The following is a 22,644-nucleotide window of genomic DNA, read 5'->3' as shown; positions in this document are numbered from 1 at the left end:
ATAAATTTTCCTGTGAATCCAAGTTCAGGGCTGGACACAACTAACTTTCTGCAGGGTAGCAGTGCTTAAAGTGTTGAAGAAAAAAAAATGAAGAGAGATTTTGAATGTCCCCTACCTCTTTTCTTTTCTCTGTCACCTCTGGAGTTCCAAGTCCCAGGATTTCCTATGAACCCCTTCACTCCTACCACTCGCTTATTATTTTTCTCAAGAAAATTAAGTTATCTTGTGTGGTATGTTCATGGAGAAGCACTGATTTTGGGCTCAGTACTTATTGCTTATGTCAACATATTGTCTTTTTGCAAAATGCCTCCCTGTTGTTATGTGATTTACACACTATTGTAGCAACTATTTTGTCAGCAGGTGACTGAAATTGTGCTATGAAGTATTGGTTTAGTAGAGCACTGCTATGCGTGTGAAACTTCATTCTGGATGTTACCAAAGACCTTAGAATGTTTTAAATTCACAGTTGTATAACAGTTCAGATTCACTTATCCTAGGTCTACCCAGAATGCAGACTTTTCATCCCACAATGGAATCATTCAAAGATTAATCTACTGTGGCTACACAGTTTAATCCATTTAATGGCAAAATAGGCAGATTTTCAATTTCTGTTTAGTCTGAGAAAGCACTCCTCCATGTGAATAATACAATTTATGATGCAAGTTTTCATGCTTTAAAGATCACACCATCTCCTTTATAATTATTAAACACCCCACAGTTGCAAGACTGTATTGTAGAATTTCAGTCATGTCCTGTTTTTTCAATCTCCAGGACATGATCGAAAGTCATCACGTCTTTAGAAGACAAGGCAACCTGTTAGGGCTTCAGTAAGGTTGAACAGATGCTATGTCAATTGTAGATTATAGATCTGAGATTTAATTTTTGCTTGGGATGGCACAATTAGCATAGTGGTTAGTGCAATGCTATTAAATTAGATTTATTTATTGTCACGTACTGGGACACAGAATGTAATAATACACAAAATATCAACTTTTGCCCACCTTAAAGGCACACAAAGAGGTGCCACTAGCATTGACCGGTAACCTCAACACTAAGGGAAAGAGAAGCCAGAGAGTCCCTTCAGCGACACCGAGTAGCCATGGATTTATCTCTAGTGCTTCCGCAGCATTTCACGTTAAGTCAAGTCACCTTTATTTGTCAGTCATACCATAACTACTAAAATAGTTCTTCAGGACCATGGAGCAAATTTACATAAATAAGAGTTAAATATTAAGTTATAATACAATAAAAAAAACATGGTATACTAGTACACATTTGTTCTAGGAAATGAGGAGCCTGATGGCTTGGGGGAAAAAAAACTGTTGCCCAATCTGAATGTGTGGGCCGAATGCAATGGTACCTCCTTCCAGATGGCAAGAGGGACAAAAGTTTACGAGGGGTGCGTGATGTCCTTCACAATGTTATTTGCCTTCCACATGCATCGTGTGTTGTAGATGTCCATCATGGTAGGAAGAGAGATCCCAATGATCTTCTCCACTGACTCCACTATCCTCTGCAGGGTCTTATGGACTGAGGTGGTACAGGCGATATAGCAGTTGCACAGGATGCTCTCAATACATCCTCCTTAGAATGTAGTGAGGATGGAGGTTGGGAGATGAACTTTTCTCAGCCTTTGCAGGAAGTAGCTTTCTTGGCTATGGAGCTGGTGTTGAGGGACCAGGTGAGATTCGCCATCAAGTACACAGCAATAAATTTGGTAATCTTAATGACTTCAGTGGGAGATCCATCAGTGGTCAGTGGAGAGTGATCCCCCCTGAAGCCCTCTCTTTTATTTAATTAACATTCAGATGTAGGCTGTGGCTCTGCACCAGTCCGTTAGTGACTGCCCTCTGTAAGCTGGCTCATCGTTCTCACTGATAAGGCCCATCACAGTCATCTCATCAGAGAACCTGATGATATGGTTCGAGCTGTGTGTTGCTGCACAATTGTAAGTCAGCAAAGTGGACAGCAATGGACTAAAAACACAGCCCTGGTCTTGGAGGTGCTGTTTCCAATCCAGACTGCCTGAGGTCTCCCCATCAGGAAGTCAAAAATCCAATTGCTGAGGAAGGTGCTTAGACCCAGCATGTTCAAATTCCCTATCAGGAACTGAGGTATGATCATGCTGAATACTGGAGTGAAGTCAATAAACAGCATTCGAATATCTGCAACCACACAGTCTCCTGTTCAATCTATTGGTGAAGCCGAGCTCCCAGATCAAAATTTTCGATACCACCAGCAAGCTTTCAGTGCTTGAGACCCCCTCAGGAGCCCTTCTTGCCCTCCGCATCCCCTCGAATCTCAGTCCCATGAACTTTTCTTCTCTTTGGCTTGGCTTCGCGGACGAAGATTTATGGATGGGTATGTCCACGTCTGCTGCAGGCTCGTTGGTGACTGACAAGTCCGATGCGGGACAGGCAGGCACGGTTGCAACGGTTGCAAGGGAAAATTGGTGGGTTGGGGTTGGGTGTTGGGTTTTTCCTCCTTTGTCTTTTGTCAGTGAGGTGGGCTCTGCGGTCTTCTTCAAAGGAGGTTGCTGCCCGCCAAACTGTGAGGCGCCAAAAGCACGGTTGGAGGCGATATCAGCCCACTGGCAGTGGTCAATGTGGCAGGCACGAAGACATTTCTTTAAGCAGTCCTTGTGCCTCTTCTTTGGTGCACCTCTGTCTCAGTGGCCAGTGGAGAGCTCGCCATATAACACGATCTTGGGAAGGCGATTACAGTGAAAACTACAATCGATTCTAGAGGTCAGTGATTTTCTGTTGGACCTTATCATTCAAGAGCTCGCAAAGCTGGTTCTTTTCCCTGAATAACCCAAAGCTCCTTGTGGTTATTGTTAATTAATAGTGCTAGCTAATTCACAAAATGACAAACAGTTTCTCATTAAAAATTGGATGTTCTACTGCTCCCATTGAGCTATGTATTCAGACATGCTCTTTATATGTGACATTGAGATTGGCACACAGGATGTAGTCAGTTCTGCATCACTTCAGACCTTGCAGAAATCTAATTGTGTTTTGAATCTAATTCATTGAAGTCTGAGAAAATATTACTTAGTCAAAAAACATAAGTACAACTCCGATTATCTAAAATGGTTAGAACTGGGTCTATGTTGGATAAATATTTTTTTATCAGAACAGGTAATTTAAAAAAAAAACAGCCCAGGAACAACATTAAATCACTTTTATCAATGTTTAAACAACAAACAACAAGAAAAGGCTTTATAAGCATTAAAATAATGTTTAATTCTCATCAAAAAGAAATACTGGCTGCAACGCCACTGCCATTCTCCAAGACCTCCCAAATGCCGCGGATGATTTCCGACTCATTGCCACTGCTGCATCTGATCCCCGGGGAGGCTTCCTGGGCTAGTGGAACATTCACTGGCGAGTCAGCGGGCACCTGTCTCCCCCGTCACCACAGCTCCTGACCCAATGCACGAGTACTGACGCCAAATTCTCTCCTAGACCCACCACACCCACACACCAGAGAGTCCTGTGTGAGTGTGTGGTAGTAGATTGAGGGGAGGGTTGAGCATCGTGAGTTCCAGTGTGCCGAGGAGGGAGGGAAGGAATGGGATGGAATGCCACTGAGCCCAAGGTCCTAAACCTGCTCAGGTGTACCACACACACACACACACACACACACACACACACACACACACACACACACACACACACACTCTCTCTCTCTCTCTCTCTCTCTCTCTCTCTCTTTCTCTTTCGGTAGGACTTCCTATGAGGTCATAATGTGTCACTCATTGTGTCATCGCTGGGGGTTGGTACGCACCCCCCCCCACCAAATTACAGGGAATTTGGACCATGGTGTGAAAAGGCCTAGTAGCACACAGTTTGAGAACGAGAGTTGGAGAGAAAAGTCAATAGGGGAAGGTAATGAAGAAATGGAAAGAGAGAGGGAAAGGACAGTCATCATGCTAATTTCATGTCAAGTGAATTTTTTTCAACCCTGTGAGGTCAGTTTGACTCCGAACAAATTTCAAATAAATGAGGATTTCTGATTTGTTTCAGGTGTTTTCATTAATCTAAAATTTTAAAAAATTTCTTCCGGATAAATGAGGATTTTGGATTTTGGATAATCTGAGTTCTATTGTAAATACTGGAATATTATGGCACATTGTCAATAATTATTCATTTTCTTCCATCCATGAATTGAATCTCTTTAAACACATTTTTGTAGAAGACATCAAAATACCTCATGCATAATTCATTTTCAGTTTGAAGAATTGCAAAGTCTTAAAAGAAATTAAATCCACCAATTAATAAATACCCACTTGAAACTTGATCAATTTGGAAGCACCCCAAAGCATTTTAGTGCACTTTAATTGACATAAATGTCTTACATCAATATTACAGTGTATTAAAACAACTGTTATTTGGCTTCATGTGATCAGCATTTCTGAGCTAATAGCTGGGCTGCAAGAGGTGCATCAGGGGAACAGCCAAGCCTGACTAAACAGCACATTTAATCAATCAGCTCTTACAAGTCTGGCAAGTGTCGGGTAGCTGAGCATTGACTCTGTATTTATGAACATTAACAATAATTTTCACTTTAAAACTGTCACTAATTTAAGGATTGTGTCACGTAACCAACTGCTCCCTGCAGCCATGTGTACATAAAGTTCCAGAGAGGCAGTCTGTCAGGAGCCCTTGAACAAACTCTATACTCTTTGAGCTCCTCATCTTTCACATGTATCATCAGTCTGCTCTCTCTGCAATGGATTCAGAGAGTCATACAGGGATACAACATGGAAACAGGCCCTTCAGCCCATCAGGTTCACACTGACCAGTTTAATACTAATCCTATATTAACCCCATTTTTTATTCTCTCTACATTCTCTTCAACTCTTCCCATATTTCTACCACTTATTTGCAAAGAGCCGAATAACAGTTGTTTTACTACGCTATCATATTGATATTGGATAAATGAAGCAGGAAAATAATTTCAACACAGCTATCACATTTAAATTAATGTTCAAGGTACAAGGTAAGATGTTACGTGATCACAAAGTCATGAAATTTTTTGATCTGGTACTACCTGACAGGTTTGTCTGTGAAGCTGATCAGCATTTCCAGTCCCAATTACTGAACAAGATAAATCTGTCATTTAACTGGGCATGCCAGATCACTCCATCTGTAGAAATGGACTTCAAAACTAAGGAGGACTCTCTGCCAGCATCAAATGTTAGTGCAAAACTGCATGTGGAGTAATGTCACAAGCAATGGAAGAAGCTCCAACATCAGGATTGAGTTACATGTACCTGGCTGACATAATAAACAGATCTGGAGGGAAATTGTTGTCAGTGTGATAGAAATCATCCAGCACAAGTGTTCGTTAAGATCAGGAAGGTGCTTTAATTGTCAACAAAAAAGGTCAGAGAATCTCTGCATGTAGGGCTGAACAAAATATAATGACCTGAAGATGTACCAGTGTCCCAATGGAAGGGAAACATGATTGCAGAAAACCACAAAGGAAAATATGCACAACGTTCTGGGAAATGTTCTATCAAAATGGCACCTTATAGCTGCCAGTCTTTGCGAGCAGCTCTGATGGGAATAATCAAATATTCCCGTTCAGGACTCCTAAAAATCAAACAAAAAACAAGAAACATAAAATCAAACTTACCCATCAGCATGGAGGTCCCAAGAACACTTGGAATTGGTAGAATTGGCAATCTCCGTCGGGCCGAGGGGCCATTAAACAGTTCGTGCAAGTAGAAAAACAACTCCGCATGAGTTTAAGCAGCTCAAACAGGCACAACAGTAATTCCTAAAGGTACAACAACAACTCCAGCAATGGACCCATGAGCCAGGAAAAGAAGACCCGGCCACGTGGACGCAGCGGGAGCTACAGGTCAAGCTGAGATGCTGGGAACTGAGGCTTCTGCTCCCTACCATCCACCTGGCCAATGTACAGTCCTTGCAGAATGAACCTGATGAACTCCAAGCCAGACTTCAACATCAGAGAGACATCAGGGAGTTCTGTGGGATGTGCTTTAAGGAAACATGGCTAAACACAGACATTTCAGACATGGCACTGCAGCCCAAGGGCTACACCCTCCATTGCACTGATTGAACACCAGATGCGGCATTTGTGTCATCATCAATTCATCGTGGTGCAATGTTGTGATGGTTATGTTCCAGACCTGCTCCCCCGACCTGGAACATCTGACAATTGTGTCGCCCATTCTACCTGCCGCAGGAGTTCACCACCATCATCCTGGTCGCAGTGTACATTCTGCCTATGGCTAATGTCAGGCTGGCACTGGAGGGACTGTGATAAACAAGCATGAGACAGCACATTCTGATGCCTTCCCGATCATTGTGGGAGACATCAACCAGGCCAACCTGAAGAAGTCTCTGACAAACTACCACCAACATCTCACATTCAAGACCGGGGAACCAACACACTCGACCACTGCTACACCACCATGCAAAATGCATACTGAGCCATACCACGACCGCATTTCAGCAAGTCTGATCACTTAGCTGTACATCTACTCCCGGTGTACAAGCAAAGGCTGAAAACCACAGCACCAATGTTGAAGATGGCGAAAGTGTAGTCAAGGGAGGCAAATGGAGTATCTGCAGGACTGCATTGAATTGGTGGACTGAACATATTCAAGAACTCATCAGTAGACTTGAATGAATATGTGTCATCAACTTAATCAAGATCTGCATGGATCAGTGTGTGCGCACATGGAAACACCGCATGTTCCCCAACCAGAAGTCCTGGATGATTCAGAAAATACGCAACTTGTGAGGGTGAGAACAATGGTGTTTAAGGCCAGGGACAAAGATCTTTACAACAAGTCAGAAGCCATCTCAGAAGCAAAGTGGCAATACTGGTGGAAATTAGAGACAGAGACAGATAATGAAAGGGAGTGTAGGCCATTACATCCTACAAAGCGAAGGCAAACAATATAGATGGCTGTGATGCTTCACTACCTGATGAGCTAAACACCTTCTCTATCTGCTTTGAGAAGGAAAACCAAACAGTGGGGACTAGAACCCCTGAAAAGGCTGAGGACCCTATGATATCTGTCTCTGAGAGTGACATCAGAATATCATTCAAGAGAGTGAACCCTCTCCAAGCGTCAGGTGCTAATGGAGTACCTGCGAAGGTACTGTGAATCTGCGCCAACCAACTAGCCAGAGTGTTCACAAACATTTTCCACCTCTCATTGTGGCAGTTAGAGGTTCACACCAGCTTCAAAAGATCACCAATCATCCTGGTACCCAAGAAGTGTAGTGTGGGCTGCCACAACGATTACCACCCAGTAGCACTAACTTTTACAGTGATAAAACACTTTGAGAGGCTGGTCATGGCCAGAATTAACATGAACCTAAGTGAAGATCAGGACCCACTACAATTTGCCTATCGTCACAATTGATCCACAGCAGATGCAATATCACTGGCTCTCCACTCAGCTCTGGACCACCTCAAAAACAGCAATTCATACATACAGTTGCTCTTTATAGACTACAGCTTGGCCTTCAACACCATTATTCCCTCAGTGTTGATCAAGAAGGAACAAACTCTAGGCCTCTGTACCCCCCTCTGCAACTGGATCCTTGACTTTCTCATCAGAAGTCCATAGTCAGTATGAATTGGAAGCAATGTCACCTCCTCACTAATCATAAACACAGGCACACCCCAAGGATGCCTGCTTAGTCCACTGCACTACTCATTATACACCCATGACACTGTGGCCAGTCACAATTCCAATACTGTCTACGTTTACCGATGACACCACAGTTGTCGACAGAATCATAAACAGCAATGAGGAAGCGTTCAGCGGGGAGACAGATCAGTTTCTTGAATGGTGTAATGATAACAACCTTGCGCTCAATGTCAGAAAAACCGAGGAGATCATTGTGGAAGGAAGTCAGGGGAACATGACCCAGTCCTCATCGAGGGCTCAGTAGTGGAGAGAGTCAAGAATTTCAAATTCCTGGTTCTGAAAGTCTCTGAGGATCTGTCCTAGAGTCTCCACGTTGATGCAATCACAAAGAAGGCTTGCCAGCAGCTATACTTTGTGAGGTATCTGAGGAGATTTGGTATGCCACTGAAGACTCTTGTAAACTTCTACAGGTTTACTGTGGAGAGCATTGTGGCTGGTTGCATCACTGCCTGGTATGGAGGTGCCAACTCTCAGGATAAGAATAAACTCCAGAGGGTTGTTAACTCGGCCTGGGACATCACAGGTACCAGACTTCACTCCATCAAGGACATCTACATGAGGTGGTGTCTTAAAAAAGCAGCCTCTATCCTTAAAAACACCAACCATCCAGGCCATGCCCACTTCACTCTGCTACCATCAGGGAAAAGGTACAGGAGCTTAAAGACAAGCACTAAATAGCACAAGGACAGCTTCTTCCCCGTTGCCATCAGATTCCTGTATAATCAATGAACCAAAGACACTGTCTTACTTTTGGTGCCCTATTATTACTATTTTTATTTTATTTTTATTGTAATGTTGTAAGCTGGTTATAATATGAACGTTTGCTCTACGATGCTGCTGTAAAACACCGAATGTCATGACTTGTTCATGACAATAAATCCTGATTCTAAAACAATACAACAATCAATTTTTAGACAACCTGTAACTTACCCCTTGCTGCCATCTATTTGTGTACAAGAGCAGTGGTTCATTTCTCACTTTCAACCTGCTCTTCTGACTGACCTGAATGTGACCCCACGGAGTCAGTCTCTGTCCGTCAGTCCACAGCCACTGCATGGGTAAGTCCCAGATCACGCCTGCAGGTGGTGACCCAGAAGCTGGGAGTCTTGCAGCCACAGGCTAAAGCTTCAGGTAAACTCAAAGAAGTTTGTTCCTCAGACATGCAACTCTTTTAGTGCGTATTTAATGCTGCAAAGATAAAATATCTTGCATTTAGGCAATGTGTTTCATTACCTTTTCAGGATGTATCAAAGCATTTCATATCCAATTAAATACTCACCCAGTGTTTCATGTCACACTTTGAATGTAGAAAGCACAGCAGGCAACTATACACACCAAGTTCCCTTGAACAGCAATGTGACAATGTTTAGAAAATCCAATAATTAATAATGTAGGCTAAGTAATCAGTATCAGCCAAGACATTTTGAATAATTAACCAATAGGAAGAGGAGAAATCTCTTCACTCCAAAGGTAATATACCTGAAAAATTCTCAGCCCAGATAGCAATGGAAGTAAAGTTGCTGAATATATTTAAGAAGGAGACAGATAAATTACATGGACTTGATTCAAATTGTTCTTATCAATGTTTTAGATGTAATAAAGAGGTAGGAATCTTTTTACATGGAGTATGGCAGTGTGAAAAAGTAGAAATAATATGGGAAACTATGAGTATTTTACTGGGACAAATTATGAAGATACAAGTTTTGAAAGACCCAAAAATATTTTTGCTAGGTGATATTGATGATTTGAAATTAGATATTTATCAGAGGAAGTTCTTAAGTGTAGCAATAGCAGTAGCAAAGAAATGTATGGCTCTAATGTTGAAATTGGACAATAATGTGGGGTTGGATGGATGGCAAATGAAATTACAAAATTGTATACCATTAGAGAAAATAATGTATAATTTACAGAATCAACCAGAAAAATTTTATAAGATTGGAAACCTTACATGGATTTTATTGGGAAGAGTTCATCTACAGCATCCACTGCTTCCACTCCCACTCACCCTAGTTAAATTAGAGATGTAAGATTATATTTGTAAATTAAAAAATAATTAATCAATGAATGATATATGATAAATTCAGGTAGGCTTTTTTCCTACTTTTTATGTAGGGAGGATATGAGGGGAGAAAATATAAAATTATATATTCTTTTTGCATTGTTTTATTATTCTGTATGATTACGGATAAGTATGTTGTATTTGTCACTGATGCAAATGAAAAATAAAATTTTCAAAACAAAATGAGACAGATTTTGAGGAAGAAAAACCTTCAAGAGGTAGGGAAACACAATGGAAGTATCAAGATAAAATATAAGCTCAGGTCATATTGAATGTCAGGCAGGCTTGAGGAGTGAAATGGCTTGCTTTTATTTTCTATAATTCTCTAAAAGTAAGAATGAATAAAAGTACATAGGAAAAATAATTGTTTTCTTGGGAGGAATGAGTAACAGCACCATTCCATCAAAATATTTGTTCAGTGCACATCAGCATAAAATAAGCTAATTAAAATCATTTTTTTAAATAGTTCATCCGAGACTCTCATATTTCCGAAACAATATTTATTTATTTATGTGTATATATGAATACTTGCTCTGCATATGTATTGTTTGTCTGTATTTTGCATATTATGTCTGTTTGCACCGAGGACCGGAGAATGCTGTTTTGATGGGTTGGTCTTGTGCAATAAAATTATAATAAGCTCGACTTGACTTGATCACAATTTCACCAGAATGATAAATCTGTTGATTTCTGATTTCATATATTTTTGCTGTTGCACGAGTCAAATCATATTTTACTGAATTATATCAATTAAACTATTTTGGAAATATGCTGTGTTCAGAGTGAAATTGTAGTTTTATTTTTTGCTTCTGGGAGGCATTTCACATTAATAACAACTCTGAACGTGTTTTGGAAATATATGTTGTGTTTAATTTCTGCTTTCTTTTACAGCTCTCTGCAAATATATATTTATGAAATAATAGGCTATCCATTGCATGATATTAGTCTATCCCAATGAAAAATAAATGCTGAAGTATATTGTCCTTTGAAGGCCATTTGGAGTCTCTTAAATGAAACATTTTTCATTGTATTAACAAAAAATGTTCACTAACTTAAAAATAATATCATTTTTTTCCAGAGGTTGTTCAGTTGAGTCTGGCAGAAGAACAGAAAGTGAGTGTCACCACGGCAACAGTGGGTCAGAGCGCAGTATTAATATGTTCAATTCAGGGAATCCTCAGGCCACCAATAATTTGGAAACGCAACAATATTATTCTCAACAATTTGGATCTGGAAGATATCAATGTAAGTGATATATTTTATTGGGCAAATGTTGATTTAGCTTGTAAAAATTTGAACTTTGATTGTAATTTAGACAGTCCTTTCCATCACAGTTATCTGGCCAGAGGGAACATTTCATCCATTTGGACAGTTTGACACACACATGCTTTTGGCTTATTCCTGATAACTGGATGATTTGTTGATGTTGATCTAATTATGCGATGCAGCACAGAAAAACAGTTCTTTCAAAAGGCCACTTGCAAAGGGACGTGGGTGTCCTTGTGCAGGGAAACCTAAAAGTGAATGACCAGGTAAAATTGGTAGTGAAGAAAACGAATGCTATGTTGGCTTTATTTCAAGAGGAATAGTGTACAAGGGTAAAGAGGTGTTGATGAGGCTCTACAGGGCACTGGTAAGACCTCATTTGGAGTACTCTGTGCAATTTTGGGCCCCCTATCTTAGAAAGGATGTGATGTTGTTGGAGAGGGTGCAGAGGAGATTTACTAGGATGATTCCTGGAATGCAAGGGCTAACGTATGAGGAGTGTTTGGCAGCTCTTGGGTTGTATTCATTGGAGAATGAGAGGAGGTCTTATAGAGTCATTTCGTATTATGAAAGGTTTAGATAGGGTGAATGCGGGTAAGATGTTTCTCTTGGTTGGTGAATCGAAGACAAGGGGTCATAGTCTAAAAATTAGAGGTTACCCAGATAAAACAGAGATTAGGAAGAACTTCTTTAGTGGGGTGCCACAGGGATCTGTACTGGGACCCCAGCTGTTCACAATTTACATTAATGATCTGGATGAGGGGATTGGATGTAATATCTCCAAATTTGCAGATGACACTAAGCTAGGAGGGGTTGTGTGCATGGAAGAGGGGTTCAGGAAGCTCCAGTGTGATTGGGATAAATTGAGGGACTGGGCAGATACATGGCAAATGCACTACAATGTGGATAAATGTGAGGTTATCCACTTTGGTAATACAAACCGGAGGGTAGATTACTATTTGAATGGCAATAGATTAAGAGATGGAGAAGTGCAGAGAGACTTAGGGGTACTTGTACACCAGTCTCTGAAGGTGAGCATGCAGGTACAGCAGGCGGTTAAAAAGGCAAATGGTATGTTGGCCTTCATATCAAGAGGGTTTGAGTATAGGAACAAGGATAACTTACTGCAGCTGTACAGGGCCTTGGTGAGACCCCACCTGGAGTATTGTGTGCAGTTTTGGTCACCTTATCTAAGGAAGGATGTTCTTGCAATTGCGGGAGTGCAGAGGCGATTCACCAGGCTGATACCTGGAATGGCAGGAATGACTTATGAGGAAAGATTGCGCAAATTGGGATTTTACTCGCTGAAGTTTAGAAGATTGAGAGGGGATCTCATAGAGACATATAAAATTCTGGCAAGACTGGACAGAATGGATGCAGATGGGATGTTTCCAATGACGGGAAAATCCAGAACCCGGGGCCATGGTTTGAGGATAATAGGCAAACCATTTAGGACCGCGATGAGGAGGAATTTCTTTACCCAGAGGGTGGTGAATCTGTGGAATTCATTGCCACAGAGGGCAGTAGAGGCAGGTTCATTAAATATATTTAAGAGGGAATTGGATATATTTCTTCAGTATAAGGGTATTAAAGGTTATGGAGAGAAGGCGGGTACGGGGTACTGAACTTTAAGATCAGCCATGATCTCGTTGAATGGCGGAGCAGGCTCGAAGGGTCGAATGACCTACTCCTGCTCCTATCTTCTATGTTTTTTTTTCTATGTTTTAGCCAGTGGGTCATGGATCTGTGAAACTCGCTGCCGCACACAGCAGTGGAAGCCAGATCACTGGGAATATTTAAACAAGAAATAGACAAGTATCTCATTAGAGAGGGCATCAAGAGATTTAGGGAAAAGGCTGGAAATTGGAACTAGTGTAGAGTAGCTGAGTGTAGATTTATGGAACAGACTCGATGGGCCTAGTGGCCGCCTTCTGTTCCTTTGTCTTGTGATCTTGTGATTTCAGTCCCATCAAGTTAAATAAATTGAAAATTTCGCCAATGTATTTGGCAAGTTTTTATTTGATTGTTTTATAAAGAATTATGGTTGCAAAATGTATCTAACAATTAGTGAGCAATTCCCAGAATGCTGTGTTCTCGTGACTTCCTCTGTGTTATCTTCAAGAGGAACATCTGACATATTGGATTCTTACAACTTGGTCAGATATGCTCGAGCCTTGCTCAGTTTTCAGATATTATGTAATAACAATCAAATTTGCAAAGTTATCGACCATTCATGGCTTTGACACACCAATTATATCTATATATTAAACAATATAAATCTTGACCTGGATGCACCACTCAGTTTGAAAGTTCTGGAGCACTGTGAAGAAAATTGCACAGCCATGGAAGAATAAACAGCAAAACGAAAATTACAGAAGGATATTGACAAACATGTGAAATAGGTAGGATGTTTGGTGAGTAAATTTTAATGCAGAGTGGTCTAAACTGATGCACCTTTAGAAGAAAGGGAGAGAGAAATTATAGAAATTTGAACAGGTGCAGGAACATAAACATGTACTTAAGCTCACAAAAAATTGAAAATGGAGAACAATTTTCTATCTATTAAAAAAGCTGCCATTTATCTGACTGTCAAAACACAATAGACTGCAGAGGCTTTGATTATATTAGAAACACACTGAAATGCTGGAGGACCTTAGCTGGTCCTTTCAGGAAGCATTAAAAACAAAGATAAATTGCTGACCTTTCGAGCTTGAGCCCTTCTTCAGGAATTAGCAGAATGAGCCAGAATCAGAATTTATTGTCATAAACAAGTTATGAAATTTGGTGTTTTGTGGTAGCATCACAGTGGAAACATTCATATTATAACCATCTTACCACATTATTATATAAAAAAACAATTTAAAATAGTGCACAAAAACTAAGGCAGTGTCTTTGGTTCATTGATTATTCAGGAAACTGATGGCAGCGGGGAAGGAGCTGTCCTTGTGCTGCTAAGTGCTTGTCTTTAGGCTCCTGTACCTTTTTCCCCGATGGTAGCAGAGTGAAGAATGCATGGCGTGGGTGGTGGGGGTCTTTGAGGATAGAGGCTGCTTTTTTTAAGACACCACTTTATGTAGATGTCCTCGATGGACTGGTCTGGTTCCTGTGATGTTGCAGGCTGAGTTAACAACAATCTGGAGTTTATTCTTATCCTTAGAGTTGGCACCTCCATACCAGCCAGAATGCACTCCACAGTACACCCGTAGAAGTTTACGAGAGTCTTCAGTGACATACAAAATCTCCTCAGACACCTCACAAAATATAGCCGCTGGCAAGCCTTCTTTGTGATTGCATTAACATGGAGGATCAAATGCCAAAATTTGAATTTCTTGATCCTCTCCACTACTGAGGCCTCGATGAGTACTGGATCGTATTCCCCTGACTTTCTCCTGAAGTTCACAATCATCTCCTTGATTTTGATAATCTTGAGTACAAGGTTGTTGTCATTACACCATTCAACAAGCTGAACAATCTCCATCCTGTACACTTCCTCATTGCCTTTTGCGATTCTGCTGACAACTGTGGTGTCATCGGCCAACTTGTAGACAGCATTGGAATTGTGCCTGGCCACACAGTCATGGGTATATAATGAGTGGAACTTTGGGCTAAGCACACAGGGTGGACCTGTGTTGATAATCAGTGAGGAGGAGATTTTGTTTCCAATTCATATTGACTATGGTCTTCTGATGAGGAAATTAAGGGTCAGGTTGCAGAGGGGTGTACCCAGGCCCAGAGTTTGTAGTTTCTTCACCAGCCCCAAGGGAATAATGTTATTGAGACAGGAAATCTCAGAATTTAAACAATCAGGGAGGAATCCAGACCAACAAAAGGAGAGAATTGGATATGATTAGAGGAGAAGTAAGAGTATGTATGAAAGGAGATAGTGAAGGGAGAGGCAGAGCTGGGGAAGGCAATGGGGGAAGCAGGGTTTGGGGTGGAGGAATTTAAAGGAAAGCCAGAGAAGTTGATATTAATGCTATTTGGAGGTTGGAGGATATTAATGTCACCCGGTTGGAGTCTGCAAGGGTCATCTATTATATCCAGTTCTCCCTTTGTGGTCTCCTCTACCTTGGACGGCCAGGATGCAGATTGGGAGATCGCTTTGTTGAACACATCGCCTCTGTCCGCCGCAATATTGTGGATCTGCCAGTGACCACCCATTTAAATTCCCTATCCCATTCCTTTGCTGACATGTCTATCAATTGTCTCATGCATTGCCAGAATGAGACTGCCTGCAAATTGGGGGAACAACATGTCATCATCTGACTGGACAAATTCCAACTGGATGGCATTAATAGCGACTTCTCTGCCTTTTGTTAACCCCTCCCCCCTTATTTCTTCTCCCAGCTCCATCTCTCCCTTCCCTCCTTTTGCACAGACTTGATAAATTCTTATCTCTCCCCTTATCATATCGAATGAACACCCTATGTTGGTCTGGATTCTTCCCCCAGCAAGGATTGTCTGAATGCTGAGATTTCCTGCTTCTGGCTCATTCTGCTTATCCCTTGAAGGAGGGCTCAGGCCTGAAATGTTGGCAATATATCTTTGCTTTTTATGGATGCTAAAAAAACTGGTTGAGTTCCTCCAGCATTTTTGGTGTGTTTTTATCTGTCAGTCTGTCTATCTGCTTCTCTCTCTGTCTATTTATCCATCTACCTATCTATCCTTCTATCTGTTTGTATGTATGCAAAGAAATGGAAGCATCATTAACAGGCCCAATATTTACTGTCCTTCTGCAGCATATAGCTAATTAGAAGCCATACAAGTGCCAATATTTACTGGAGATCCCAGTGGACTTTGGAGTTTTTCTTGTTGTAATGTGGCCAAAGTTATAGGGTGGTTATCTGTTGAGCAGATTTCAGCAATAGGAGAGCCCCAGGCAACAGTCAGATGTTTGAAATAGAATCATTATCAGGTTGATTGTTATAAATGTGTCACAAAATTTGTTGTTTTGTGGCAGCAGTATTGTGCATTACCAGTAGAAAATTGCTATAAATTAATTAGTGCAAAAGAGAGAAAAAAAGTTCATTCCATTCAGAAATCTGATGGTGGCGTGGTGGGGGGGGGGGGGGGGGAGGTGGCTGGGAAAGAAGCTGTGTTCATATTGTTGTGTTTTCGTCTCAAGGCTCCTGTACCTCCTTCCTGATGGTAAGAGTAGGCCCCCTCAAACTGCTGTGTAAAATGGGGTTAACTGGGCAATTTGCATGGTTCGCACTCCAGTTTCGTGACAGTTTGAAAGGGTCTAACTGGGTCCCTGAACTCCCTCAGAGGTAGTCAGGAAACCCAGTTAAACTTACCTAGATTTCGTCCACAGCCAATTTGTAAATGAAAATGGCTGACCCACTTATTCTGGTGATGTCAGCACTTGCATGCGTGCGTCACCCGGCAGCCAGTATCTGATCATCCAGCAGTACTTCTGGTGAGTGTGTGAAGCGTCATTGTGGGGGAAGGATCCCCATTAAATCACTGGGTTGGTGATTTATGGGGCAATCCCACTGCTATTTGAAAGGTGCTTCCAGCACTTTTGCCCTAGTAATTGCACCTGGGTCTCAAGAAGGCTACCCAGATGCTGCAATTTGAAAGGGGCTAGTGAGATAAGGAAAAAGCATGGATAGGGAGGATCTTTGATTATAGAGGGTGTTTTCATGAGACACCACCTCTTAAAGATGTCGTTAATCGAGTGGGGGAGTTTACAACTCTCTGTACCCTTTTCCTGTCCTGTGCATTGGCCTCTCCATACCAGACAGTGATTCAACCATCAGAATGCTCTCCATGAATCACCTGTAGAAATGTGTGAGAGTCTTTGATGACGTACCAAATCTTCTCAAACTCATAACGAAATATAGCTGCTGGCAAGCTTTCTTCATGATTGTTTCAACATGATAGCATCAGGATAGATCTTCAGAGATGTTGATAGCCAGGTTTTTGAAGTTCTTTACCTACTCCCCTCCTGACCCCTCGATGAGGACTGGTGCGTTTTCTCCTGATTTCTCCTTACTGAAGTCTACAATCAGTTGCATAGTTTTGCTAATGTTGTGTGCAAGAATGTTGTGACACCACTCAACCAGCTGATCTATCTTCACCCTATACACTTCCTCATTGTCATCTATGATTCTGCCAACAACCATGGTGCAATCAGTAAATTTGTAGATGGCATTTGAATTATGGCTAGCCACACACTCATGAAGGTGAAGAGAGTAGAGCAGTGGGCTAAGCCTATGTTTTGATATGTACCCGTGCTGATTGTCAGTGAGGAGGAAATGTTACAGATCTGAACTTACTATGGTCTTCCACTGAGGAAGTCCAGGATCAAGTTGCAGAGGGACGTGCAGAGGCCCAGGTTTTGAAGCTTGTTGTCAAGTACTGAAGGGATGATGGTGTTGAAAACTGAGCTGTAATTGAAGTAAAGCAGCCTGATGTACGTACATATTGCTGTTGACCTGGTGATCCAGGGCTGAGCTGAGAGCCAGTGAGATTGTATCTGCTGTGGAATGATGTTGGCAAGTTTTTTCTTAGATATGAGTTAATTCCGCCCATGATCAACTTCCCAAAGTATTTCATAGCAGTAGATGTGTGCTCTGCAGTGCAACATTGGCCTCTGAGACAGATGTTACAGGGTCGCCAGCTTCTTCAGGGATTCTCATTAGTTCAATTGAATTATCCTTTACAAAATGAGCATAAAAAGTGTTTGGCTTGTGGGGGAATCATCCCAACTATTTATGATGTTAGGCTTCCCATTGTAGGATGTAATGGCCAACATGGCCTGCTTTCGTGGGCGTGTATCTGAATCTGTTTCTAACTTCACTCAGAATTGTCTCTTTGCTGTTAGGATAGCCGTCCGCAGGTCATTCCTGGACTTGCTATAAAATCTGGATCACCAGTCTAAATGCCATCGACCTAGCCTGAAGCAGGTTGTAAATCGTTTGGTTCATCCATGGCTTTTGGTTGGGGCAACCGTGGTATGTGTGTGTGGGGGCACACTCATCCTCACTGGTCCTGGAAAAGTCGGTGATAGCTGTGGCATATTCATTCAAGTTTGAAGATGAATCCTTGAATATGGTCCAGTCCACCAATTCAAAGCAGTCCTGCAGGTGGCTCCACCCCCTCCCTCAGCCATACTTTCACCATCTTCACAACTGGTGCTGTAGTCTTCAGTCTCTGCTTGTATGCCAAGTGTAAAAGTGCAGCCAGGTTTCCCGAAGTACAGGCATAGGATGGCTTGGTAGGCATTCTTGATGGCGTCGTAACAGTGGTCAAGTAGCTTTGCGCCTCTGGTTGTGCAGTAGTTTGTAAGAGACTTTTTCAGGCTGGCCTGCTTGAAGTCCCCTACAGTGATTGGAAAGGCATCAGTCTGTGCTGACTCATGGCCTGCTGATTAAAGTGCTCAGCCCCTCATGATGTTAGCCTGGGGCAGGATTATGGCAGAGAGCTCCCTCAGTAGATAAAACCCATGATGCTTGATCGTCAAATGTTCCAGGTCAAGACAGCAAGGCTGGGACATAACCATTATGTTTGTGAACCATGATGAATGAATGATGAAGGAAATGCCGCCGGGAGATATTAATGATAACAGAGGACAGGGAGAGGATGCTATTAGATGGGTTTCCTTGAGGGATTTGGGAGTTACTACTCTTCTAGTCGGCCCATAAGAGGTGTGAGAAATCCATGTACTTTCTGGAGGTGACATTCCTGTCTCCATATCACAGTTCTTCCATAGCCTGACACCCTCAGCTAGCACCTGCTGAACTTAAACTGGAATTTGAATGTGGGAGGCTAATTTAAAGTTTTATGGGTGAGAACTGCCGGCCAGAACACTCGCACTTCAAACTGCTCACAGATAAATTAGGGAGGTGCTGTCACCTCAGTTTTGTGTTTTTATGCATTTCACTTGTTCCAGTGATGGTCGCCTGCATGTTTGTGGTAGAGGATGAACTAATATTGAGTGAATGAGTACAGAATCCAACAAGTTATAACACATGTTCATAAAGCACTTGAGGAATGATGTCATGCACCAAATTCCACAAGGTTGAATTCACGGAAGGACCAAAGAAGTAGAGTTATTCCCCTTGGATGCACAGAAGGTTAAAATAAAATTTAAGAGAAACGTTCAAGTGTGTTTCAAGTCTGGATTGTAGTTGACAGGGAGAAACCACTTCAGCCACCAGGACTTAGGTTTAAATGATCTCATTAATCCAGAGGGGAAACAAAAATAATATTTTTACATACTGTAGATACTTATGATCTAGAATACACTGACTTAAAGACAGTGGTAACTTGCAAAGCTGAATTACAAAATGCTTTGAAGAAGAACATGGCAGGGTTAGAAGAAAGGACCAGAGGGATAGCATGAATTGCATTATTCTTTCCATGGGTGAGATGATCGGCTCGGTAGGATGAAAGACACCTTTCTTCTCTGTTCTTCATGCTTCCATGGCCAAAGAAAAGTGGTCAAGGAGATCAAGTTGCAAGTTTGTCCTACTGCTAGCAGCCTTCATGATCTGAGTACTCATCCCAGTTGACCCACACCACATAACCTGAGATCTTCCTCAGCATCAAAGCACTTACACAGCTGTTGCAAGCAGGCTTGCAAAGAGATCACCATGACCCTCAGAATACAACAGCCAGTAGCATCAAGACATCACTACACTTAGCACATTTATTTTTAAAATTTTCTTTACATTTAGAAATTCTGTAAAGTAAGAGGCCCTCCCAGCCCATGAGCCCACGCCAATCAATTTTCATCAATTAACCTGCTCGGCCAAATATCTTTGGAACATGAGTGGATACCGGGGGAAACCCATACAGACACAGGGAGAACAGAGAAATGCCTTTCAGACAGCACTGGATTTGAACCTAGGCCACTGGTACTATAATCATGTTGCACTAACCACTACGTTAACTGTGCCAACCCATACATTTTGCAGCTACAGTACTATAACAAAGATCCCTGAATATAATTTAGTTGAACTTAAAAATAAGAGTTACAAAGTGGCAATATGTTGCTAGACTTCAATTGGTATATTTTGTTGATAAAATGCCTCAAGAATTTTCAGTGTTTCCAAAAACAAACTTTTTTTTAACTTGTTTAAGTTAAAATAAATAAACTTTTTTAAATCATGTAATGATGGTGCAACTAAATATGGACCTTTTTTAATCAATTGTTTTGAATTCAGATATCAATCTAGGAACATATTTAATTTCATGAGCAGGAATAGGAAGAATCAAAAACTTTTATTTTCTGTGCCAATGAATTCTGCTGTTTGTGTCCATAATCTCTTTTGAATGAAATATTCAGCCAATATTTTGAAACTCACTGAAGTATAAGGTCCTATGATGCCATTTTGAAAAGCAGAAGGGAATATAGGTCTATTTCCTGGAAAATAATTGTCAGTCTAGCAACATAGCATAAATCATATTACTCATCATGGGAGCTTCTGTCTGCCACTTGTCATCAAGCTTACTCTGCATTCAGGAGACTGCAAGGTGATTGTGAGTGGGAAGGGAAGATTGAGAATCACTGCTCAATTGTTACTGAAATATTGTGCTTGAGAAAAATTGTCATTGGCCCATTTCCTTTGGAGTTATGAAACCCTGCACATAACAAGTCAATTAGGTGCAATTAAAACAGTGGTCGTCAAACTTTTTCTTTCTACCCACATACCACCTTAAGCAATCCCTTACTAATCACAGAGCACCAAAGGCATAGGGAATACGTAAAGTGGTATGTGAGTGGAAAGAAAAAGGTTGACAACCACTGGTTTAAATAAAAGAATGTTAAGTTCATCTATTTTTTTTCCAGTCTGAGATCCCTTTACCTGTTGAAAACTGTAGGAAAGAAACTGTTTCTTGAATCTGGAGGTTTGTGTTTACAAGCACGTACCTTCTGCCCAATTGAAGGGGTGGGAAGAGAGAATGGCCAGAGTACAACCTTTTTGAATTTCCTCCCAATGGCCAATCTTGAAATCCCAGACAATTGAATGGGAACTCTGAATTTACACTGTAGCCAATTGATGTGGCATCATGGGGATTCCCCAACCAAGTCCAGCAATGAGCATAGTGATAACAGAGCTGTTACTCAGTCTATCTTGGTGCTCTCCATTTAAAGTTAAAAGCTACATGAGGAATTTAGTGATATACCGAGGTTTATACAACATAAATTTGTGATTTTAATTGGAATCACTAACTCCAATCAACAAGATTCATCCTGGTAATACCGATCCCGAGATAATAATATGGATAAATTGAATACTTAAAATAAATATGGTGGTGAGGCTGCATTTAGCATCTTTCAAATTAGTTATCAAGATAACAATTATACTTAAATAAATACTACATTCCTATCAATATGTAAACTGTCAGATTATTGCAACGTTATCTAGAAAAAAATTTGGAGATTTGCAGGAATAATTATCATTTTTGCATATTCCCTTGTTCGCATTCTGCTGCTGCTCTGGTGAATTTGTGCTCTCTACAAGTACCTCACAGTGCCGCAGGATGCATTACACAGATCTCCAAAAGCCTGTCAAGTTTCTTTCATCAGTCGACCAGGAAACAATTAGTCGTGATAGTGGAAAAAATTACTGTATGCTTTATCAGCAACTAATAGCCTGAATTCACCTGGGATTGTCTGATCTAGGAAGCTAAGCAGGCACAGGACTGGTCAGTACTTGAGGGGAGACCATCTAGGAGCACCAGGTGCTAGGAGGGGCATTGGACAAAGTGGCGACTGTCTGCCTTACAGTAGACAAAAGTTAAAGAATTTCAAGTATGTTACATTCTAAATGCAGTATTACATGACAATAATGGAGCATTTACCTTATAACTGTGTATCAAATGTCTTCATTTTAATATTAAACAAAGAGATCAGAAAAACGTGTCATAAAATTTGTTGTTTTGGGTAGCAGTATTGTGGTTTAATGTCCATTTAGAAATCTGATGGCAGAGGGGAAGAAGTTGTTTTTGTATCATTGAGTGTACATCTTTGGGCACCTGTATCTTCTTCCTGATGACAGCAATGAGAAAAGCCCATTACCTGACTGGTGAGGACCCTTGATGATACAAGCTGCTTTCTTGAGGCACCACCTCTTAAAGATATCCTTAAATGAGTGAACACTAATGCCCATGATGGACCTGACCAAATTTACACAACTCTCTGTCACCTCTTCCTGTCCCAGGCATTGGCATGTCCAGACAAAGCAGTGATGCAACCAGTCAGAATAGTAGAGGGTACAATGATTCTGGAGGAGAGGACGTATGGTGGAGAAAAAGATTGTCATCAAAGGCTGTAGCTGATCAAAATCATCAGGGAACAAGTCTACTATCTAAACCTCAACAATGAAATTTGAATTTTTGGTGACATACCAAATCTCCTCAAACTCTTAATGAAAAAGATCCACTAGCATGTCTTTTTCATAATTACATCTATGTCTTGGACCCAGAATCGATCTTCAAAGATATTGACACCCAGGAATTTGAAGGTTTTTTTTGAAAATGTTATTCTTTTTCCATTCATGTAATCATGGCAGATACAAAATAGAGTCATCAAATATTAGTATCAAATCCATTATACATGATGGTATAAAACCCCAATACCCTTCCCCCTAAACAAAACCCAAAG

The 22,644-nt window shown here is 41.1% G+C and overlaps 1 protein-coding gene across 6 annotated transcripts in view; it reads left to right on the top strand.

Annotated features, from left to right (window-relative positions):
- Positions 1–22,644, top strand: part of fstl5 (follistatin-like 5) — an 810,780-nt gene that overhangs the window by 619,463 nt on the left and 168,673 nt on the right. For all 6 annotated transcript variants that reach the window (XM_069926256.1, XM_069926258.1, XM_069926260.1 and 3 more), the window contains one exon: positions 10,840–11,006. In XM_069926256.1, coding sequence (XP_069782357.1) covers positions 10,840–11,006 — 167 coding nt within the window. The remainder of the gene's footprint in view (positions 1–10,839; positions 11,007–22,644) is intronic.

The sequence above is a fragment of the Narcine bancroftii genome, chromosome 3 (assembly GCF_036971445.1).
Source record: "Narcine bancroftii isolate sNarBan1 chromosome 3, sNarBan1.hap1, whole genome shotgun sequence".
NCBI classification, from domain to species: Eukaryota; Metazoa; Chordata; class Chondrichthyes; order Torpediniformes; family Narcinidae; genus Narcine; species Narcine bancroftii.
This window is presented reverse-complemented; position numbering and strand designations above follow the sequence as displayed.